The 19,155-nt window shown below is 45.1% G+C and overlaps 1 protein-coding gene across 2 annotated transcripts in view; it reads right to left on the reverse strand.

Annotated features, from left to right (window-relative positions):
* Peli2 (pellino E3 ubiquitin protein ligase family member 2) overlaps positions 1-19,155 on the reverse strand; it is a 142,654-nt gene that overhangs the window by 73,868 nt on the left and 49,631 nt on the right. For both annotated transcript variants that reach the window (XM_038310302.1, XM_038310304.1), the window contains exon 2: positions 13,158-13,287. In XM_038310302.1, coding sequence (XP_038166230.1) covers positions 13,158-13,287 — 130 coding nt within the window. The remainder of the gene's footprint in view (positions 1-13,157; positions 13,288-19,155) is intronic.

A 19,155-nucleotide genomic window follows, 5' to 3' on the forward strand; every position in this document is an offset into this window, starting at 1 on the left:
AACGGAAGCTCAGTGAGCTGGTGGAAGTTTTATTCAACTGTTCACAAACAAGAGTGACAACAAATAAAATTATAATTCAAGCAGGAAAGTTCTCAAGATTACAGCTTGGATTACAAGGGTTTGTCTGTCTACATGTTTATAACTGTACTTGGCACGTGCACAGTCCCTGCAGAGGTCAGAAGAGGCCACTATGTCCCAGAACTGGAGTGAGGGATGGTTGTGAGCTATTACAAGGGTTTGTCTGTCTACATGTATATAACTGTACCTCACATGTGTATGGTCCCTGCAGAGGTCAGAAGAGGGCATTGTGTCCCCGGAACTGGAGTGAGGGATGGTTCTGAGCTATCAAGTGGGCACCTGGAACCAAACTCTTGCTTCTGCAAGAACGGGAGCTCTGAGTCACCGAGCTATTTCTCTGGCCCCTGGGTTCCAAGTTTTAAAAATGACACACAGTTAGCTCCACTAGAGAATTTCACACTGCCTTTGCCTGTTCTCAGAGGCTTGGGAAGCAGCCGAAAAAAGATGAGGGTCCTTGTGGTCCCACCTTTTCCCAGCTGAGGAGACATCCTCATCTGAGCTTCAGTACATGACTTTTCTTCTCTCTTTACCTCTGTCCACTCAGGTACCACTTCCATGGTAGAGCTAGGCCTTTAGTGGTCAGATTGCTCTGACCCCTTTTTTGGTGACTCAATATCACTGCTAGTCAGACACACTCATTTTCCCATGAGATTTCATTCAGCTTTATAATGATTAAACTTCTAGAAAGAAGAAAAGCTGTAACGATGTTTCAGCTGCCAGAACACTAGAGGTTGTATTTTCTGAGATATTTCTCTTTACTCTCTGCTCCCTCATTGTTGAAGTCCTTTACACTTCAGGGGATCAAGTAAACTGCCTGGAAGGCAAGAGGTTCTAAAAACTAAAAGTGGTTGTTGTTTATGCCATTAATTCTGTGAATTACCTAGGCACCTGCTGGCGAGAGCACGCCTTGCTGTGAATTCAGTTTGGTAGGAACCGAAATGCACCATGACCAAGGCAGAGAAGGGGCCTGGGCCCGAGAATATGACCTGAAGATGGCACAGCGCTGGCTCACGACCACTCACCATCAACATTTAAGAATAAACTTTTAGGGATATATTTGAAGAATTTCCTGGAATTTACGATCTGACACTGAGCTACAATAGAATGTGCTGTGTGCACTCAGAGAGAGTCATTCTGAGTCTGCTTGATGGCTGATCATGCTGTGTGGTTCAGAACTTAACGCAGGCTGAAGGGGCTGTTGAAGAGCTATGATCCCTTCGTGTCTTTATCAGGCCCTTGCATATTCACTAGAATAGCTGGTTCCCTAGAGCCCACCTGGCAGATGTGTGTACTGCCCAGCCTGGCCACCCTTCGCCAGCAACTCTGAAAAGCTGTGTCTCCCAGCCAGCAAGGAACAGTGTAAGAGTCCAGTCAGGTTCACCTACACTGGTTCACACCAGCCCTGCCTCCTAAGCCAAGCTACTTCCAGACCTCACAAACATGGAAACTCAGGGCAACATGGCACGTGGCCCCCAGTGAGAATGAGGAATGTTTTCTAGAGGACAGCAAAATACCACGGCATTAAAATAGCATAAAATTATTTTTCCCCAGAATATTCAATTCTATAAAAATTATTGCTGCTTTAGCAAGTTTACCAAATTTCCAAATGAAAATAGATTTTTCACTTGCAGTAAAAACTAGAGTTTAAATTGTTGCCATCTACAAATATAAATATTGGTGGCTATGATTAAATTATATTTATTTTAACTTTACATCCTAAAGAGTTTTCACAATGCCAAATATCAGATACCAAAAAATTAACTGTCATTTTAATGCTATCAAAAATTTTAGTTATTAGACTATCCACACAGACCATTAAATAGCAATAAACAAACTACTGTATCCAACAGAGTATTTCACTCATCAATATGATACTACATGAAATAGTATCATAGTCAGGAATAGAAAAACACACACAGTGGATCCCGTTACACAATGAGCAGAAGCCACCTGCGGCTTTAGGGTAGGTGGTGGCTACCTGGTTGTCACTTGGGTTGGACAGTATCTGGTTGGGGGAGCGGCAGGATCTCTGGGGCTCTGACAGAGTACTGCTTCCTGATGTGGGTGCTGAGTAGACAGGTGTTTACTTTGTGAAAAGTCACCAAACTCCACATGTAAAATGTATGCATGTTGAAAAGAGTCAGAATAAAAGGAAAACCACTAGGTCTGGGGGTGTACAGGGACAGGGTTGTGTGGTTATGTGTCAGGTTCCAGGCTATACTCAGCATCACAACTAAGTAATGAGTAGGGAAAGCTTTAAATAAGATCTATCTGCCAGAAGTCTCACCTTTCTGTGTGAAGAGAACTGGGTTTGACCTTAGTTCTACCTTGCTTGTAGGACTTGAGTATCGGAGCTATTCAGACGCTCAAACACGACACTCTGGGGAGAGCAGGGAAGTGTCTGCAAGTGAGACACTTGCTGCCCAGCCTGACATCAGACTCAATCCCTGGGACCCTCGAGTGGAAGGAAAGCTGAGTCTCATAAGGCATCTTCTGACTTCCACACATACACGGTGGCATGTCTGCCCAGACATACAAAGTAAGTATTTTTTAAAAAATTAATGACATTCTTATATTTAAGACACTAGGTTGCAAAAGGAACATAACTGGGACAGTTAATGTTGGTTGTCTGGTTCTGGAATCAACTAAAAAGCCAGCACCTCTGCACTCAGGGGAGGGACTTCCTTGGCCAGACCATTCCAAAGAGGAACAGCCCACTCTGATGTCAGTCACAACTTCCTTCCAGCCCAGATAAGGGAAGATGGAGGAGGAAGTGTGTTTCTGCTGGCTTGCCTTTATAGTGTGGGATTCGCCTCCATACACTATGAATATGTTTATTACCACTGGTTAGTAAAGAAGCTGCTTTGACCTATATCAGAGCAGAATAAAGCCAGACTGGAAGAGATATAGAAAGAGAATAGGTGGAGTCAAAGAGACGCCACGTAGCTGCCAGAGGAGAAAGATGCCAAAACCTTACCGGTGGGTCACAGCCTCATGGTGCTATGCAGATTAATAGAAATGGGTTAATTTAAGATGTAAGAGCCAGCTAGGAATACACCTAAGCTATTGGCCAAACAGTGTTGTGATTAGTACAGTTTCTGTGTGGTTATTCAGGTCTGGGCGGCTGGGAAACGGAGGCAGGCTTTCCATTTACACCTTGTATCCTGTTGTCACCACTGTTTGTGCCCCTTTCCTGAGATCAGAACCAGCTTCTTCAGGTTCCCCACAGACTGAAGACCAGAAACTTCCCAGGAATCTTCCAGGCCTTCAGCTCCAAACTGGAACTGCTGAGACATCCAGGCTCTGGACATCATGGGCTGAGCAACTGCCAGACTCTGCCTCTCAGGCGTGTTCCAGCCATGGTGCCATGCAAGGTGACCTAAGGAACCTCCTTTCAATAATCCTCATTCTGTGGGTTCTGTCCCTTCAGAAAACCCTAGTAGAAAACTAGTACACGAATAAATATGATTTTCAAATGTTTGTGGGAAAGGATGCTAACAGCTAACAATTTCACCCAGGCATTACCGACCAACTCAGAAAAATCTTTTTATATCTAATTGCTCGTGTTTAACAAAGGTGTGACTCTACATGGAAAAACAAGTGCAGAACACCTCCTCTGTTCAAAGAGCAAGGAAAGGAACTCAGCGGAGCACAGGAGCAACGAGAGCCGTGCTGGGCCACATGCATCATCCCTTAGGAAGGCTTTCCCCCAAAATCCTCATCACTGACCACATTCTCCAGCGAGGAGATGTGCTGAGCTATATAGTGAGTGCACTCAATGGTGCAGAAACTGGTCATTATTAATGCTTCACTGCTGGGATCTAAGAAAATGACAAACTTAAAGTATCAAGTTCACAGAGAAAGCATATATTCAAATCCAGTTTTGATTTTAACTCATCAATGCACTTTAGCTAAAAGTTTCTCATACAACTGAACAGTCAGTAAATAAATCTGGGTGCTAGGTTTCATGTAACCAGAGCCCATTATGACTTTTTTATGAGTAATTCTTTCCAGAGACCACCTCACCAATATCACTGCACATTAGCCAATTGCTATCACTACCACATAGCAGACATTTGATTATTCCAAGTATTTCTTTAGTTACTAGCTGGCAGACTGTTAGGATAACCTGCTGTCCCAGGACAGGCCCACGACAGGTAAGAATATATCTGATTAAGAATGGAACATGCCCTGCTAGGCAGCAGGAGAGCAGAAATGCATGCACTCTGGCCTTTGAGGGCAAGACAGCCAGTCAAACTCTAAGGCAGCGTCAATGCACACCCTCTGTGAGCTCAGAAAGGACCTCTGATGAGACCAGGAGTGAGAGGAGAGTCCTGAGAGACCAGAGCACAAGTTAGTACTTAAGACTGAAGCAAATCTTAACAAACGAGGATGTTACTGGCAAAAACACAAAACTGAGGGGAAGGCCATTTGAGGAGTAGAGAGGAAGAGGGCTCAGGGGCAGCTGGAAAAGGGAAGAGAATGAAGTACAAGCAAGCATCCCCTCTCACAGAAAGACAAAAGCAAGCATCCCCTCTCACAGTAAGACAAGAGCAAAGGTCCCAGCAGCCACACTTTCCGTAACTAAAACATGCAGTTAAACGATCACCCAGACGTAACTACTGATGGACACAGTCACACAGGATCCAAAGATGCCGGGACACTTCAGGAAGAGTGCACTTTAGTGCAGATGTGTCTAAAATAGCAGCAGCGGTTCCAAAGCAGTCAACGAACTGCACTGAGTTCATTTCCATGCACCTACAGCATGCTACCGTAACCACCTCTGCAAACAAACTAGATGTCAAAGCCATCTTCTGCAGAGGAGCACTCCAAAGAGCACCTGACGTCATAAACCACTGGTGGTGTCAATTCAGCTACAAGGCCACTCCCTTTTTCAATCTTTTAAATTTATGAGTGTAAGAGAGTGTGTGTGTGTGCTGTGAGCACATGTGTGTGCTATATACAAGTGTGAGTGTGCACATGGAGGCCAGAAGCTGACGTCAGGTGTCCTCTATTGCTCTCCATTTAATTTATTGAGACAGGTCTCTCCCAAAGCTCAGAGCTCAGCAGACTGGCTAGCTGGCACAGTCTGGGGACTTGTCAGGGCTCCAGATGTGCAGACACGCTGCTGCACCCGGCTCTTATGTGGGTACTGGGATCTGAACTCGGTCTTTGTTCTTGGCACAAGCAGTTTGCCCACTGAGCCATCGCGCCAGCCTGGTCACTTCCACTTACATGAGCAAGAGCTGTGCTAGTTCACCTTGACACCCCAGCAGTGCTTGTCTGGAGATGGACAGACTCCAAAGTCACACTTCCGGGAGGAGGGACAGTCAGCAGCAAACCTCAGCTTTCGTCCCCATTCTCTAGGGAATTTACTACCTGCAGCAACAACAGGCCAACATTCTGGAACCTGGGCAGCATACCCATCTGAATGGCCTGCGTCAATTCACGCAGCTCTTCTGGACATTTTAAATGTCTGTAACAGAGGTTGCAAGTGACTGACTAGGTCATAATTCAAGTAAACTTGATTAAAAGCATAATTACAGATAAACACATTCTCCAATACTAATATTAAGACAAATAAGTAAAATTTTGCTTTAAGGACAACACAAATAGATTTTTTCCAACTAATACATGCACTGAGTCAAAATTTTAATTATTACATAAATGTAATATAAATAATTACACTAATAATTAAAAATGTCAAGTGCTTGAATCAAAATTTCTTGTTTTAATAGTCTAGGTCCAAAATTATTCCTTGCCCTTCAGTTCTGTAATCTCAATATCTTTGTTTTCTCTAACACAGAGTAAGAACTAGTCACATATATAAGCATTTTTGTCTTAATTTCCCATAGAACAACATGCGTAAGTTTTCCCTTCCTGCTCTAACAAGTCACCGAAGACCATAAACTGTCGTTTAGATCTGTTCACCAGTACTCATCAGGCACACGGATTCCCTGCCAGAACCACACTAGCCGACATCAAGGAGTGAGTAAGTCCCAGGGAAGACTGTCTCCAAGACACTCAGGTTGCCTGTAGCCCCACGACGGTAATACTGAAGTTACATTCCGTGGTGGCTGACAGATCTGCCCCTAGCTTCTAGAGGATGCAGGCTCCTTGATTTATGGTCCTCTTCCTCTCCCTCAAAGTCCCCTTTGCCCCACTGCCCCCATCTCTCTCTGTCATTCATCAACAATCCTCACTTCCGCTGTTAAGGGCCTCGTGATTCCCCTGGGCCCATCTGGACAATCCATGCTGATCCCTCTTAAAGTTCCTGCCTTAATTCTATCTGCAAAGTTCCTCTGCCAGGAGGGCAACATATTCACAACCCCAGAGATTAAGGCACAGGCACCCTCCATGTCAGAGTAAACACAAGGGACCCTCTTATTTGAAAGTGTGAGCTCTACTATTCACACCACACGGCAGAGTCACACGCTGTTGTTGGCACTTGAAAATATGAAATGAGTGTTAGAGAATACACAAAATATTAGTGACAAACATTTGCTTGCTGAAACTAGGAAAATCCCAATATTCTGAATCAATCCATCACTTTTCTGGAAGTACTCAATGTAAGAATCATGAATTAGACTTCTAATTTTAAGATACATTATACGATAAATTGAAACTTACTTGAAAGACTCACAGAAGAGGGCTGATAAAGAATTATGCTGTTTCAAATCCTAAAATCATGAGTGAAGCTGCTTTTAAATATTTAAAAACATTCCCATATATTTCCTAGCATTCATATTAGGAAACTACACTCAAGCGTTGCAGGCTACATCAATCATTCATTCAGTCACCCCACTATTTCCAGGCCATCTGTTAGTTGTTACAAGTTGTTAGCGTCATCCTTTCTTTGAAGCACTTGCGCATATGACTCAACATCTGAGCTAGGAGCTGACTACAGAAGCTGAGCAAGTCCACGGCTCCATCTGGCTGGAGGAAGCAGGCAAACAAGTCCTTATACACGAGGACCCTGGCAGTGCTGGAGGAGTACTCCTAGTCCCCTACGCTCAGTGAATACACACCCAACACACCTGCTCTTGTCCTGACTGCACTGAGATTTACACGCTCGCTATTTCTACCATCACCTAAGCGTGGAAGTTACATATTAGATGGGATTTTACTTTCACTATACAGAGTTTTTAAAACAAATGGTCAGGTCCTAGGGACCGATGAATTAAAAAGACGTTATTAAAAGTTAACTGCATTACTTGTGTTTAGTCAATGAAGTCCATGCTGGTGGCATCCCAATAAGGGACCCTTCTCCCTAGCACCACACATGCATCATCTGTGCAAAATGCAGACGTCTTCCCATAAACATGGCTCACGGAAGCCATTCTTCTTCAGTTCTTTCTGAGAACCACAATAAAGTTTAATATATTTCAGATGTTGCTCCCTCCAGCTCCATGAAATCAACAAAGGCCATCATGCGGTCTTCAAAGTCTTCAATATTGCTTTTTAAGTAAATTATTATACCTCTGTGAAATAGCTGAAGCCTCATCAATAATGACTCCAATTTTATTGCTTTGATTTTTTAAGTTTTCCAAAAGGTGTTTTTTAATCTCAGTAGATTCATTCTATAAGGATCATGCATTTCCACTGACACAATCCATTCCTACAAGAACTAGTTTGGGAGTCTGGATATTTTGTCAGGAAATCATTTCAACCGCACAGCACACTGGAACCTCACAGGTTTCTTGTCTTCCCTCTATCAACACTCATTAATAAAAAGCTTTTCAAGTCACTACTTCAACGTTTTAGAAGCTGACTGTGCCTATCCTTGTACTGAAATAAGTGGATGCTCATTCTAGAAATGGGGTGATTTGTTCTCAGCAGGCACCCCACAGAGATAGAGATATTCAGCTCTGCAGTGTAGTATTTAATTTTTCTTCTCTTACAGATTTAGAATACTTATAGTACCTACATGGAAAAGCCTTATCAAAACACTGTTGCCTGAATTACAATAAAATACTTCATTAAATCATTTATAATTTCACTCATTAATTCTTAAAAATATTAAACAGAGTTCAGTGTGGCAACTTGTGGTCAGGAGGCTGAGGCAGGGAGACAGTGAGTTTGGGGTTAATCTGGATTATAGAGCATACCTTATCTCACCAAAGAATAAAAATAAAAAGAGTATACACTAAGGAATTACAATACAACGGCTATAAAGGAAACCAAAATCAATACTATCTAAAGCCAAACTATTTGAAAGCAGCATTAGTGAGCAGACTTCAAATACTGATGGACGGCTGCTTCTCCTGAGGCACATGAGAGTCCACCTAAGCCTTTTAGGACCACGAAGACACACGCTTCAAGAGTGGCCCTCATTAAATCCTACAGACTAGCTCAAGCTAAGGTGCTAACGCTGAAAATTACATCAGTTTTACGGCTTCCCACAATTACAGTAACATTCATAGAGTGATACACAAGACTTTGAATACTGCATCAACTACTAGAGCTATACCAACTCAAACACACCACTGTGGTCTGGATGTGGTCTGTCCCCAAGGGCTCACGTGCTAGCAGCTGGGTTCCTGATCTAGCAATGGTGAATGGCAGCGCATCCTTAAAGGCAGGCCATGCTGATGCCACCACCCTCAGAAGGGATGAGTGCTGTTTTTACAGACAGAGTAGGTAAGGCTGGGTACGTTCTCTTAAGAACCAGTGTTCTGAGGAATAGCTCCAGGCCCATCTGCTCCATTTCCTCACTGATACATGCCCCATCACATCTGAGACAAAAAATCTCTTCAGAAAGCACTTACGTACCTTCTCACAGCAACATAAAGACACAAACTAAAGAGAGCCCTGGACTCGTGGTGTATTAACAGCCTTAATCTTTCTCTAACCATCACTTAAATGCTAACTATGAAACACACTAGGTATAAATGTGATTTCCAATTACTTTTAGAAAGTGAAAATATCCCCAAGAGGAGATTTCTGTAAAACATAAACTAAGAAGGGAAAAACTAAGGTAGAGTTTTCCATAGCAATGCTGCTAAATTTAGCATGTGGTTAGTAAAATACCCCTTATCAGAGACTGGCACCATCACGACCACCATGCTCCTGACTGGTGGAGTAACAGCATAACAGTCTCCTCCTGTCATAAAAAGTAAGTTCTCAGTGCTGTCATGCTGTTCCCTCGGCTTGACACTCCCCAGTGTTTCCCACTCAGAAAAGATCAACTCCTCCAGCTAGGCCCTGATCTCTTCACTCCCCTGGTCAGCTCCACCCCAACACTTCCTAGTCAGCCTGCGGCTTCTATGGCCTTGCTCAGACTCCTTCCCTGCCTACCTGGTCCACATCTGTGCCTTTTCCTCCCAGCGCTTCTCACAGGGCACAGCTGCACATGTACTCAAATGAGTCTCCATTGTTTGCCAACACTGCCCGATTAGCTCCACGCCGATGTGTTTGTTCGAGGCAGTCTATCCAATACCTGGCATTGTGCCTGGGCGTGGAAGGTGCTGGATAAATATTTGGCGAATAAATGAATGGGTGAATAAATCATGAGGCTTTATGCCTATGTCACAGATCTGTCAGAAGTAAAGCAGGACTTTTGATCCTGATGCTTTCTAAGCACAGCATGTAATCAGAGAATACCTGTATTATCCCAAGAACAAATATGCACACTAATAAGGGCTATACAAATAGAGATCATACAACAAAAGCAGGCTTGCCATCAGAATCTGCCTCAGCAGAGATGCTGGCATCCATGGGTGACTAAGAGGCCCTATCTCCTGCTGTTAACCATTGTCAAAGAAATATCTGTGTTTTGTCTCCAAAAAGAAATACCAAACAGACACCAGAACACTGAAATGCACAAGAGGAAACGAGAGGTCAGAAGAGGCAGCAGGGATCATGGACAAGGTAAACCAGCAATGTCAACAGAGAAGACAGGAATGGCAGCAGAACCAAGTATGTCTAATGCCACAGCCTAAAAGAGATGGAAAGAATAATAATCATAAAGGTACATTTGGAGCTGGGAGTTCAGCTTCCCAGTACTGCCTGTCAGCCAACGCCTATTGGTTTATAGATTCAGTTAAATACCTAAGTATGAAGAAACTCTGTTCGTGACTGAATGGAACTCAGAAGCAGCATGGGCCAGCAGAGAAAATGCAGCAGCAAGAATGGCATGGCCACACAGACATCGGTGTACATCTGAGAAGTCCCAGAAGGCCAGAGCTTGGGACTGAGGTCCAGCTCCCTAGATGGTGGGAAGCAGATTCAGCCCTTTTTCACAGTGCAAACAATATTCTGGATTTACTAGGTACAAGGCCTTTTGAGGCAGTGGGACAAATGAGTAAGGCCACAATGACCAGTGGCTCCCCTGCACATGCTCGCACACACACACGCACATGTGTCCCTGGTATCTTCATCTTACCTGGCCATGGTGAATCAGGCTCAGCTATCAGATCCCCTTCTGAGAATACAAATCTTCAGTAGTGAGAGTTACATAGTGGAGGAGGAGCAGCCGTATCAATAACTTCCTTGGGGTATGCACTGTCCTCTTTCACAACACTGGGTGCTCAGCTTCCCTGATTCTGACTCCTGCACCCTCTCTAGCATGACATTTCTACTTTTGCCCTTCTTACTTATTTATTTATAGCCAGAATTTGCTCACAACCAAAGTACATTACGGCTCCTGCTTATTGTCCATTTGCTTAGCTTACAAATGAGTATCCTAAGATGCTGAGGAAAAAAGATTTTTCTCCAGATTAAAAAGAGGGTCAAGACCCAGTGTGCCCAACTCTTAGTATTGTGGATACTGTGTTTAAACAGACCGGACAACTACTAAGAGATTCCTGCCTTAAATCTATTGAACAAAATCTAAGCAAATAGTAAAACAAGAAAAACTAAACGTGGCAGTAAGAAAGGCAGAGAACAAGTAAAGAAGAGCCACTGAGCCCATGTGCCCAGAGCTACAGTTTTACATTGTATCAGAGGATGATCTGGGTCGTCAAAGCAAGATCTCTAAAATGTGTGTGTGTGTGTGTGTGTGTGTGTGTGTGTGTGTGTGTGTTGCTAGGTACTAAACTCAGGACCTTGTACATGCTAGGCAAGTAACTCTACTACCCAGCCACAGCCCCAGCTTTCTGTAACTTTTGTCGGCCATTCTATTAACATAAAATTCCTTATTTCAAAAGGAAATAATAAACAGTACATAGAATAAGAAGAAATGGGAGATAAATGCCAATGGTTATGTAAAATTAAAAAGACCGTATTTATACTGTAGGAATATTTTTAGCACTTGTCACGTGCTCTCAAACGTCTGTCTTACTCTCCTTCCTCAGCAGACACTTCGACATGCCCTCACAGGCCACTGTGTGTCGTCCCCAGCATATGGTGTGGTTTAGGGAGGCATAGCCCGCTGGACTGCTGGAGGCAGTCCTGTGAAAGACACTGCACTCAGCCTGGGCCCCAATCCCTTCTTGCTTCCTGACCCACCATAAAGGGAAGAGGTTACACTGCAAAATCTAGCCACCAGTGACTGAGCCACTATCACTATGCCATCACGGCCACCATCAACTGGCGTCTCCCGAAAGTGAGCCAGAGTGAGTTGACTTGTCAAGCATTTTGTCAGAGAGAAAAGTAACTAATACAGACTCTGTCTAATGTTTCCAGTGTCCTTGACTTTCCAAGAACTTGTTGCTAGTCTCTTTCTTTCTTCAGATCTTGGTAAAGGTAGATTTACTTATAAAATGTCATTTCTTCGCCCAACGTCCACTGTGGCTTTCTGTGGCCAAAACATGCGCACTCAACATTAACCTTTCTCAACTCTTGGGTAATTATTAGCAGACCATCTGGGCTGGAACATTTTATCAGATTCTCTCGATGGCACTGCTTCAGGATTTCCTAATACCCAAGTGATCGCAGGCTGACCAGCTAAAGCGGTGCATAGGCCACACTTGATTCCAAGGAAGCGTCGTCATGTTCTCTGAGGGTTGGTGTCCAGTAAAAATACAATCAGCACTTCATCTGTCCAGGCTGTTCAAAGCCGTAATCACAAACACACCCAGAAGGGCCATGAGAAACATCATGCATTATCAAAAAGATAATTATTCTATAGCAAAGAACTGATTTTACTGAAAAAAATCTTGTCAAGAGTGTAATATGTAAAAATCTGTCATAGTGATAACTTATATTGACAACCAGTCTAGAAACTCAGATTTTTCTCTTGCTTATGTATCAGAGAACACATGATTTAATCCTTTTTTTTTTAAATTTAACATTCTATTTACTTCAAACTCTGTGTTAGTTACTGTTCTATTGTTGTGAAGGAACACCATGACCTTCACAAAACTCTTATAAAATTTTGATCAGGAGCTTGCTTCCAGTGTTAGGGGTTAGACCATGATCATCGTGGCAGGAAGCAGACAGGCACCGCACTGGAGCAGTGACTGAAGCTTACATCCTGATCCACAGGCAGCAAGCACAGAGAGATAAAGACTGGGCGTGGTGTGGGCTTCTGAAACCTCAAAGCCCATCCCCCGGTGACACACCTTCTCCAAAAAGGTCACACCTCCTAATCTTTCCCAAGTAGTTCCAACTTTACAAGCATTTACATTTATGGGCCTAAGGCGGTCTTTCTTGTTCAAACTACACAGACATACTGGGATGACATAGGCACAATGAGCATCCCTGTCACTTAGACCTGTGCACTTTACATCATATTAATCACGCAAACTCAATTCCAAGTCACATACAGACAACGTGGAAACATGCTGCGCTGAGTGAGAGGAGGAAAATAACAGATCTCACCACGCCCAGATTTAATACAAAAAATTCCATAAGAGAAAAGGCATCGCACAGCTCTCAAACCCAGCGGTAACTTGGTGATCCCTAAAACAGGCGCTGACTTCAGAGTCGCCTGCCCAGCCATCCTGGAAGGTCTCCAGATATGCTGGAGCACTCACAACAGGGAGCAGGAAGAGGAGGCTGTGGACACCTACTGGGTCAGGTCAAGGAGCTGCTACACATCTCACAGTGCACAACTCAGCTCTACAGACATGGCGGAAAGCTCTGTCCTACATGGAGACCAGAGGTGCACACACACGCCATCTGCCACGGCCGCCTACCTTGGATGCCTGGGGTGTGGAGACCACGTGGATTGTGCTGGGCTTGACACCATTGGCCTTGGTCCGCTTATAGAGGGCAAATCTGCTTTTCCTCCTGCCCCTGTCACCGTTAGGCAAAGCACCATTGTACCTGAAACAGAAACAGAAACAGAAACACTCACTTGTCTGCAAACTTTCAAAGAGTCAAGGGTGAAGGCTCGCAGAAGGGGGCGGGAAGGTGAGAAAGCTGCTCACTGAGCCCCCATGGAGGGAGAGCACTGCAAGTAGACTTCAGCTGTAACAAAAACCAAATGGCTTCCAGAGACTGCACTGAAAAGTGATGCACAAGTAATTATAGGTTCCTACTCTATAAGACGGAATCTTCGGATCCTTTTCGGAAGAGACAAACGAGAAGTCTGCAGAGGCCACATGAGTGCTGGCTTGATCCAGCATGTACCGTTCTAACAGACCTCAGGAAACACTTGAGAAACATTTCAGATGAACTAGTTAGGAACGAGTATGCTAATTAAAACTCATCTCTCACTCTCAAATCATCTTAATGCTTTCTTTACGATCTGTTCTGCAAAAAGACCGAATTTACTTACTTACTTTCTTAAAAGTTTTGAATCCTATATGCATTCTTATTTGTTTGAACCCTATACTGCTAGGTTTAACAGGAAAAAACCAGCTTGTACAAATTATCCATGCATTTTAGCCGCTCTCAGAAAGACTGGCAAGTAAACAAGCCCTGGGTGGATTTCTTACATTTAGCTAATGACAGAGTTTAAAGAAATTCAGGATTACAGCTGACAGTCTGGTTTTAACTGCATGTGCTAACCATAGATTTACTGATCTCTGAATGTTTTAACCAGCATCCCATGTGGCCATGTGGATTTGACTAAGATTCTTTGCTGGCAACACGGAGAACCTCCTCTCAAGAGGAGTGAAAGGGAGTCGTATAAATTTACTCAGATAAACACAGCTGCTCCAAAGTCCTCTGAGAACACCAAAGAGAAGGCCACGGGGCTGGTGGCTTGCTCCTCCTCTGCCTTATCCAGGAAGAGAGGTGTGGTGTGCGAGGGTGAGGCCCCTGGGAACTGCAGCAGTTGGAACAAAGGGGTCCGGGTGTATATTTAAGAGCTGAGTCAACAGCCTCACCAGACAGTGGTTTCAACTCATCACAGAAGCTCTTTCTACTGTGCTTATAATCTGTTTCCATGCCCATCAGAAAGGAACCAGCTACCTCAAGATGCCTCTGGACTAAATAAATAATTTGTTTCACGTTTTAGGCCTCTCTTTTTTCCCTGAGGCAAGATCAGAAAAATGTACAGTTTCCATGAATCTGCAATCACTACTGTCAAGCACTCACTTCTGGGTATTTTGACACCACACTCTGAAAAAGCAGTCTATATTAAAGGAAACACAGAACCAATTAAAGCTGAGACAGTAGACAACTTGGAGGAGAGGAGCGTGTCCACTGCTGTGGACCAGACAGACGACAAGTCCCGTCAAGCTTTCCCGTGCCATGCTCTCCTCATTTGCCACAGGCTCCAGGTCCCGGTCTGGAAGGGGCCCAGGCGGGGAGTGAGCGGCAGGCCCAGTGCTCCCAACTGCATTCCCTTCTCCCCAGTCGGCCCCTCCCCTCACATGTGAGACTCGGCACACTCCCTGTTTTGGACCCTTACACTGGTCTAATCTGGTCAACACCCTCATCCTAGAACACACAAAACTGGGACAAGGACAACTGACTGTTTTCTGCGGGTGGCCTAATCGCATAAACGCAGAGCTAGGGGAATGTCACATTCTGACTGAAGCCAACGTGAGGGAAACAGAATTCGCCAGGGCTTTCGGTGATCCGGATGTACTCTAACCCTTACTCATGAGATTCTTTTTACAGCCTCAACGTTATATCCAGCCCAAAGAGATGGAGCCAGAAATGCCAACACATGCAGAAACAATTTAATTTCAATTGCCTGTGTCCGTGCATAGATGAACAGATACTGTACTTTAGACAAACAAACCAGTGTGTGGACAGATTGCCTACTTAATGTATCTAGATGATGACAAGCAAAAAATCGTACTGGAAACAAAACAGAGGCGGGAAAGCAATGATAAAGATGAGACGAGTTTCTAATTAGTTTAAGCTCCCAAGCCATTCATTCAATATTTATAGTGCCCGGTGCTAGAGCCGCAATGAGAATCAGCTTCCTGCCCTCACAGAGCCTTCTGTGCAGGAGGAACGAAAGCTCCAACAGTGTGGCAAACACACGGGGCAACCATCACAGAGCAGGGAAAGACGCTCTGGATTTGTCCTGAATCCAAGTACACTCAAAGCAAGGCGGGCTGAGGGAGTTCCAAGTTCTGTGTTCCCAAAGTGGGGAAGCTGTGGAAAGAAAGGTGGGGAAAACAGACAGGTGGGATTACAACAGAAGGGCTCTGCAGGAGACCAGGGAGTCTGGCAGGATTTACTCAGAGCGACAGGACATAGGATTCATCAAGTAGGGTTCAAAGTGCAGGTGAACTAGTAGGATTGGTGGAAAGATCACAGAGAGCACCATCATTGCCAAAGGGTCAGGCAGAAGATGGATGCTACCCTCTCCTCCCCAAAAATGTATAAGCACATTCTAGAGCCTGTGAGTGGACCTTTCAGAAAAGGCAAAGGTTCTCAAGATGAAGTCATCTTGCATCGTGGGGGGGGACCTAACTTTAATTACAAGAATCTTTAAGAGGCATTGGGGAACAGAGGGAGAGACAATGTAGACAGATAGGGAGCCCAGAGTTATACAAGCACTCTAAGGAATGCCTGGAATCACCGAGAGCTGGAAGAAACAAGGAAGGATCTCCCCTGAAGCTATCAGAGGGATGGGGCCCTGTCCACACCTTGATGTAAGCCTTCAAGCCTTCCAGGACTGAAAATATCAACAGCTGTTGTCTCAAGCCACCAAGAGGGTGCTCACTTATTATAGGAACCCAGGAAATTCCATAGACTGATGCAAAGCCAATCAGTGGAAATGGGCTAGGGCCCATAAAGGTTTAGCACTGTCCTGAGGTGGTGTAAAAATCAGCAAAACTAGGGAGTCTTACGCAAATATGGAGAGCTCCACCCCGGAGATTCTAACACACCCTGGGGAGCGGGCTCCAGATCCATGCCTCGAACTCCGAACAATTCAATGGTGTAGGCAGAGAAGGGAAAAATCAGAGAGGCTCTGGCCTGGCCAGGGTGAGGGTGAGTGAAATAAGCACTGGACTTCCAGGTTATTCTGAGAAAACACAAAGGAGGGCAGATGTCAGAGGTCTGGTGGCAAAGGCTTTTGCTGTGGGGGGAGGGGGCAAACATCAGGAGGATGAACAAGATGACTGCTCAAGGGAAAGCTGCAGAGTGGGACATGAAGAAGGCGGAGGCAAGGCTTATGGGTGGGACCCCTACCAGAGCCCACCCTTCTTAGGCGTGGGTAGGAGGATACAGCCCAGGAGGAAGTTTTATCAAAGACAGAACAGAACAGGAGTATTGGTCATCGGCCATGGATACCCAATGTCCCTCCACCCTTTTCACTTCAAGGTCTCCCTTGGAGGCTCTCCTGTCAAGGACCTTGGTCTGGGTGGTCACGAATCCCTCCTTACTGCCCCCCTGAGAAATGGACTCTAATTTCCTCTTCCCTAAACGTGGGTCGACCTTCCTGACCTGTGACCTATTTGCTAACAAGATGTAGGAGTGGCCAGAGTCTGAAACTTCCCACACCAGGCATAAAGCAGCTTTGTGGCTTCTGCTGAGACGCTGAGGACTCTGAGCTGCCTAAGATGCCGCTAAGGCACTAGAAGAACGGTTGGTGATGCTCTTGTCTTCACAGTCTTTATGCTGATGCTCAATCAATTTCAAGCTTGGAATGGGGCTTGAAACAACCTGACAACCATCACCAGCTCTCCTCCCCTCTCCAGTTCTCCTCCACTGCCCTCCCCATCACCAGCTCCCTTCCCTTCCTCTCCCCTCCCTATCCCCAGCTCCCCTCCCCTCCCTATCCCCAGCTCCCCTCCCCTCCCCATCTCCAGCTCTCTTCCCCTCCCTTCCCAACCCCCAGCTCTCCCCTCCACCCCCACCTCTCCTCCCCTCCCCTATCCCCATCTCTCTTCCCCTCCCCCATCCCCAGATCTCCTCCCCTCCCTATCCCTAGCTCTCCTCCCCCTCCCCTCCCCACCCCTAGCTCTCCTCCCTTCACTCCCCTCCCCATGTGGTGTTCCACCACCCCCAAGAGAACTGTGGGATCCTGGGAAATCGAGGCACCTGGCACAGTGCACCAGAAACACACAGTAGGCATGGAAAGCCCTGCCCATTGGGCTAGCAGAGCGTCTTTGGTATGGTAGGCCCACACAGAAAGGTAAAATTGTGTTTACAGAGGCAAAAAAAGGCACTGCTCACAAAAGGAGGTCAGAATGCCCTCTGCCTTTCAAGCCTTCCACAGTGGAATCTACAGAAACTGAATGTGCGGGTGCTGCTGACTCATCCTTTTGAGCCACTGAATGGGATGTCCAGCTTGAGCCCACAAGGTACTTTGTAAGATTTACATTTAAAAAAATAAATCCGAGGATGGTTTTAAACATCCATTTATTTGGCTGATGAGTGATTTAAAACTCTTTCAAGATGCAGAGCAAACAGCTTGACTTTGCAGTAAACATATTTGGAATTTTCAAACGATAAAATGCTGGGCGGGGGGATATCTGCCCAAGAATTAAAGGGATTCCCTTGATTTACAATATAGAGTTTATATACTAATGTCCATCAATATTTTCTGTGCACTTGTTTTCTGAAATGGAGGCAATGGTCTTACACTAGTAAAAACCTCAAAGTGGGAAAAACACACAGACTTAACAGGCAGGAAAGGTTAGGCAGAACCCAAAGCCAGGTCCAGTCCTGAGTCACTCCAAACAGGGTGCTTTCCAGGCGACAGCAACGACAAGTTATCAGTTCAAGGCGTTTCCTGACACACGACACAATGACACTGTCTTGAAATAACACCTGCTACCTAAAAATTCACTTGTCAATAAATAAATACTTAGAAAAAACAACACTGAGAGAAAGGTGCCAAGAGCCCCACCCTGGAGACACGACAGAGATAATGAGCTCTGATGGCGGCATCAGTGTGGAACGAGAGCTGTGGGCTCCAGCAACCCAGGCACCGCCAGCATCCCATGGTCATGATCCAGACAGAATGGAGGCTCTGCCTTCCTTCCGACTAACACCTGTCACCGTCACAACAAACAGCAAGCAGTCACTGTAACCAAAGATGAACCGGATGCGACCCTAGCCTTGAGAGGCTGGCAGGCAAGGCACCAGCCCTGACAAACGCCTGCAATGTGGCAGCTGTGCTGAGGCAGCCCCTACTGACTCACACATGCAATGTACTGCTGCAACTGCAAGAAATGCATGTGAACCACAAGTGCCTAGCTGTGAGTGCATGCAATTACAGTCTCGACCCCTGCATTATTTAGCACACTGATGTCTGGACTTCTCCCATCCTGATCAACTGTAAGGCCCAGAGACACACACAGTTCACATCTCTATGCATAAGCAGTGCTATACACTGGCGTCTCGTAAAGTAAGCAACAGAATTGGATATAGGCCAGAGAAACAATTATGGCATCACCGAAACATCTATTCCCTCTGAAGGGAAACTTCTCCTGATCTATAGACATCGGTTCACTCAGAAAAGTCTCCCAGCTTTGGCAGTAGAAGATGTTCAAGTCACAATTTCTTGTTGGAAATAATCCCTGTTCCAAGAAGCTATTCAAAAAGTATTCAATGTGAGACATATACACAGCCATGTTCTTTCAAAATGAATCAGGCATATATAGGGTATATCAGGCTAAAGGAAGGATCACAAGGGCCAAGACACACACCTGAATCTCCATAGACTTGGGCAGGTGGAAGATGCGGTCGAAGTAATAAAACACCTCTACTGGCAAGTGTTAAAGAAAGAAAGTAAATAAATAAAAAAATAAAAAATAAAATCAAAGGAGTGTGACT

This window comes from Arvicola amphibius, chromosome 13 (genome assembly GCF_903992535.2).
Source record: "Arvicola amphibius chromosome 13, mArvAmp1.2, whole genome shotgun sequence".
In the NCBI taxonomy this organism is placed as follows: domain Eukaryota; kingdom Metazoa; phylum Chordata; class Mammalia; order Rodentia; family Cricetidae; genus Arvicola; species Arvicola amphibius.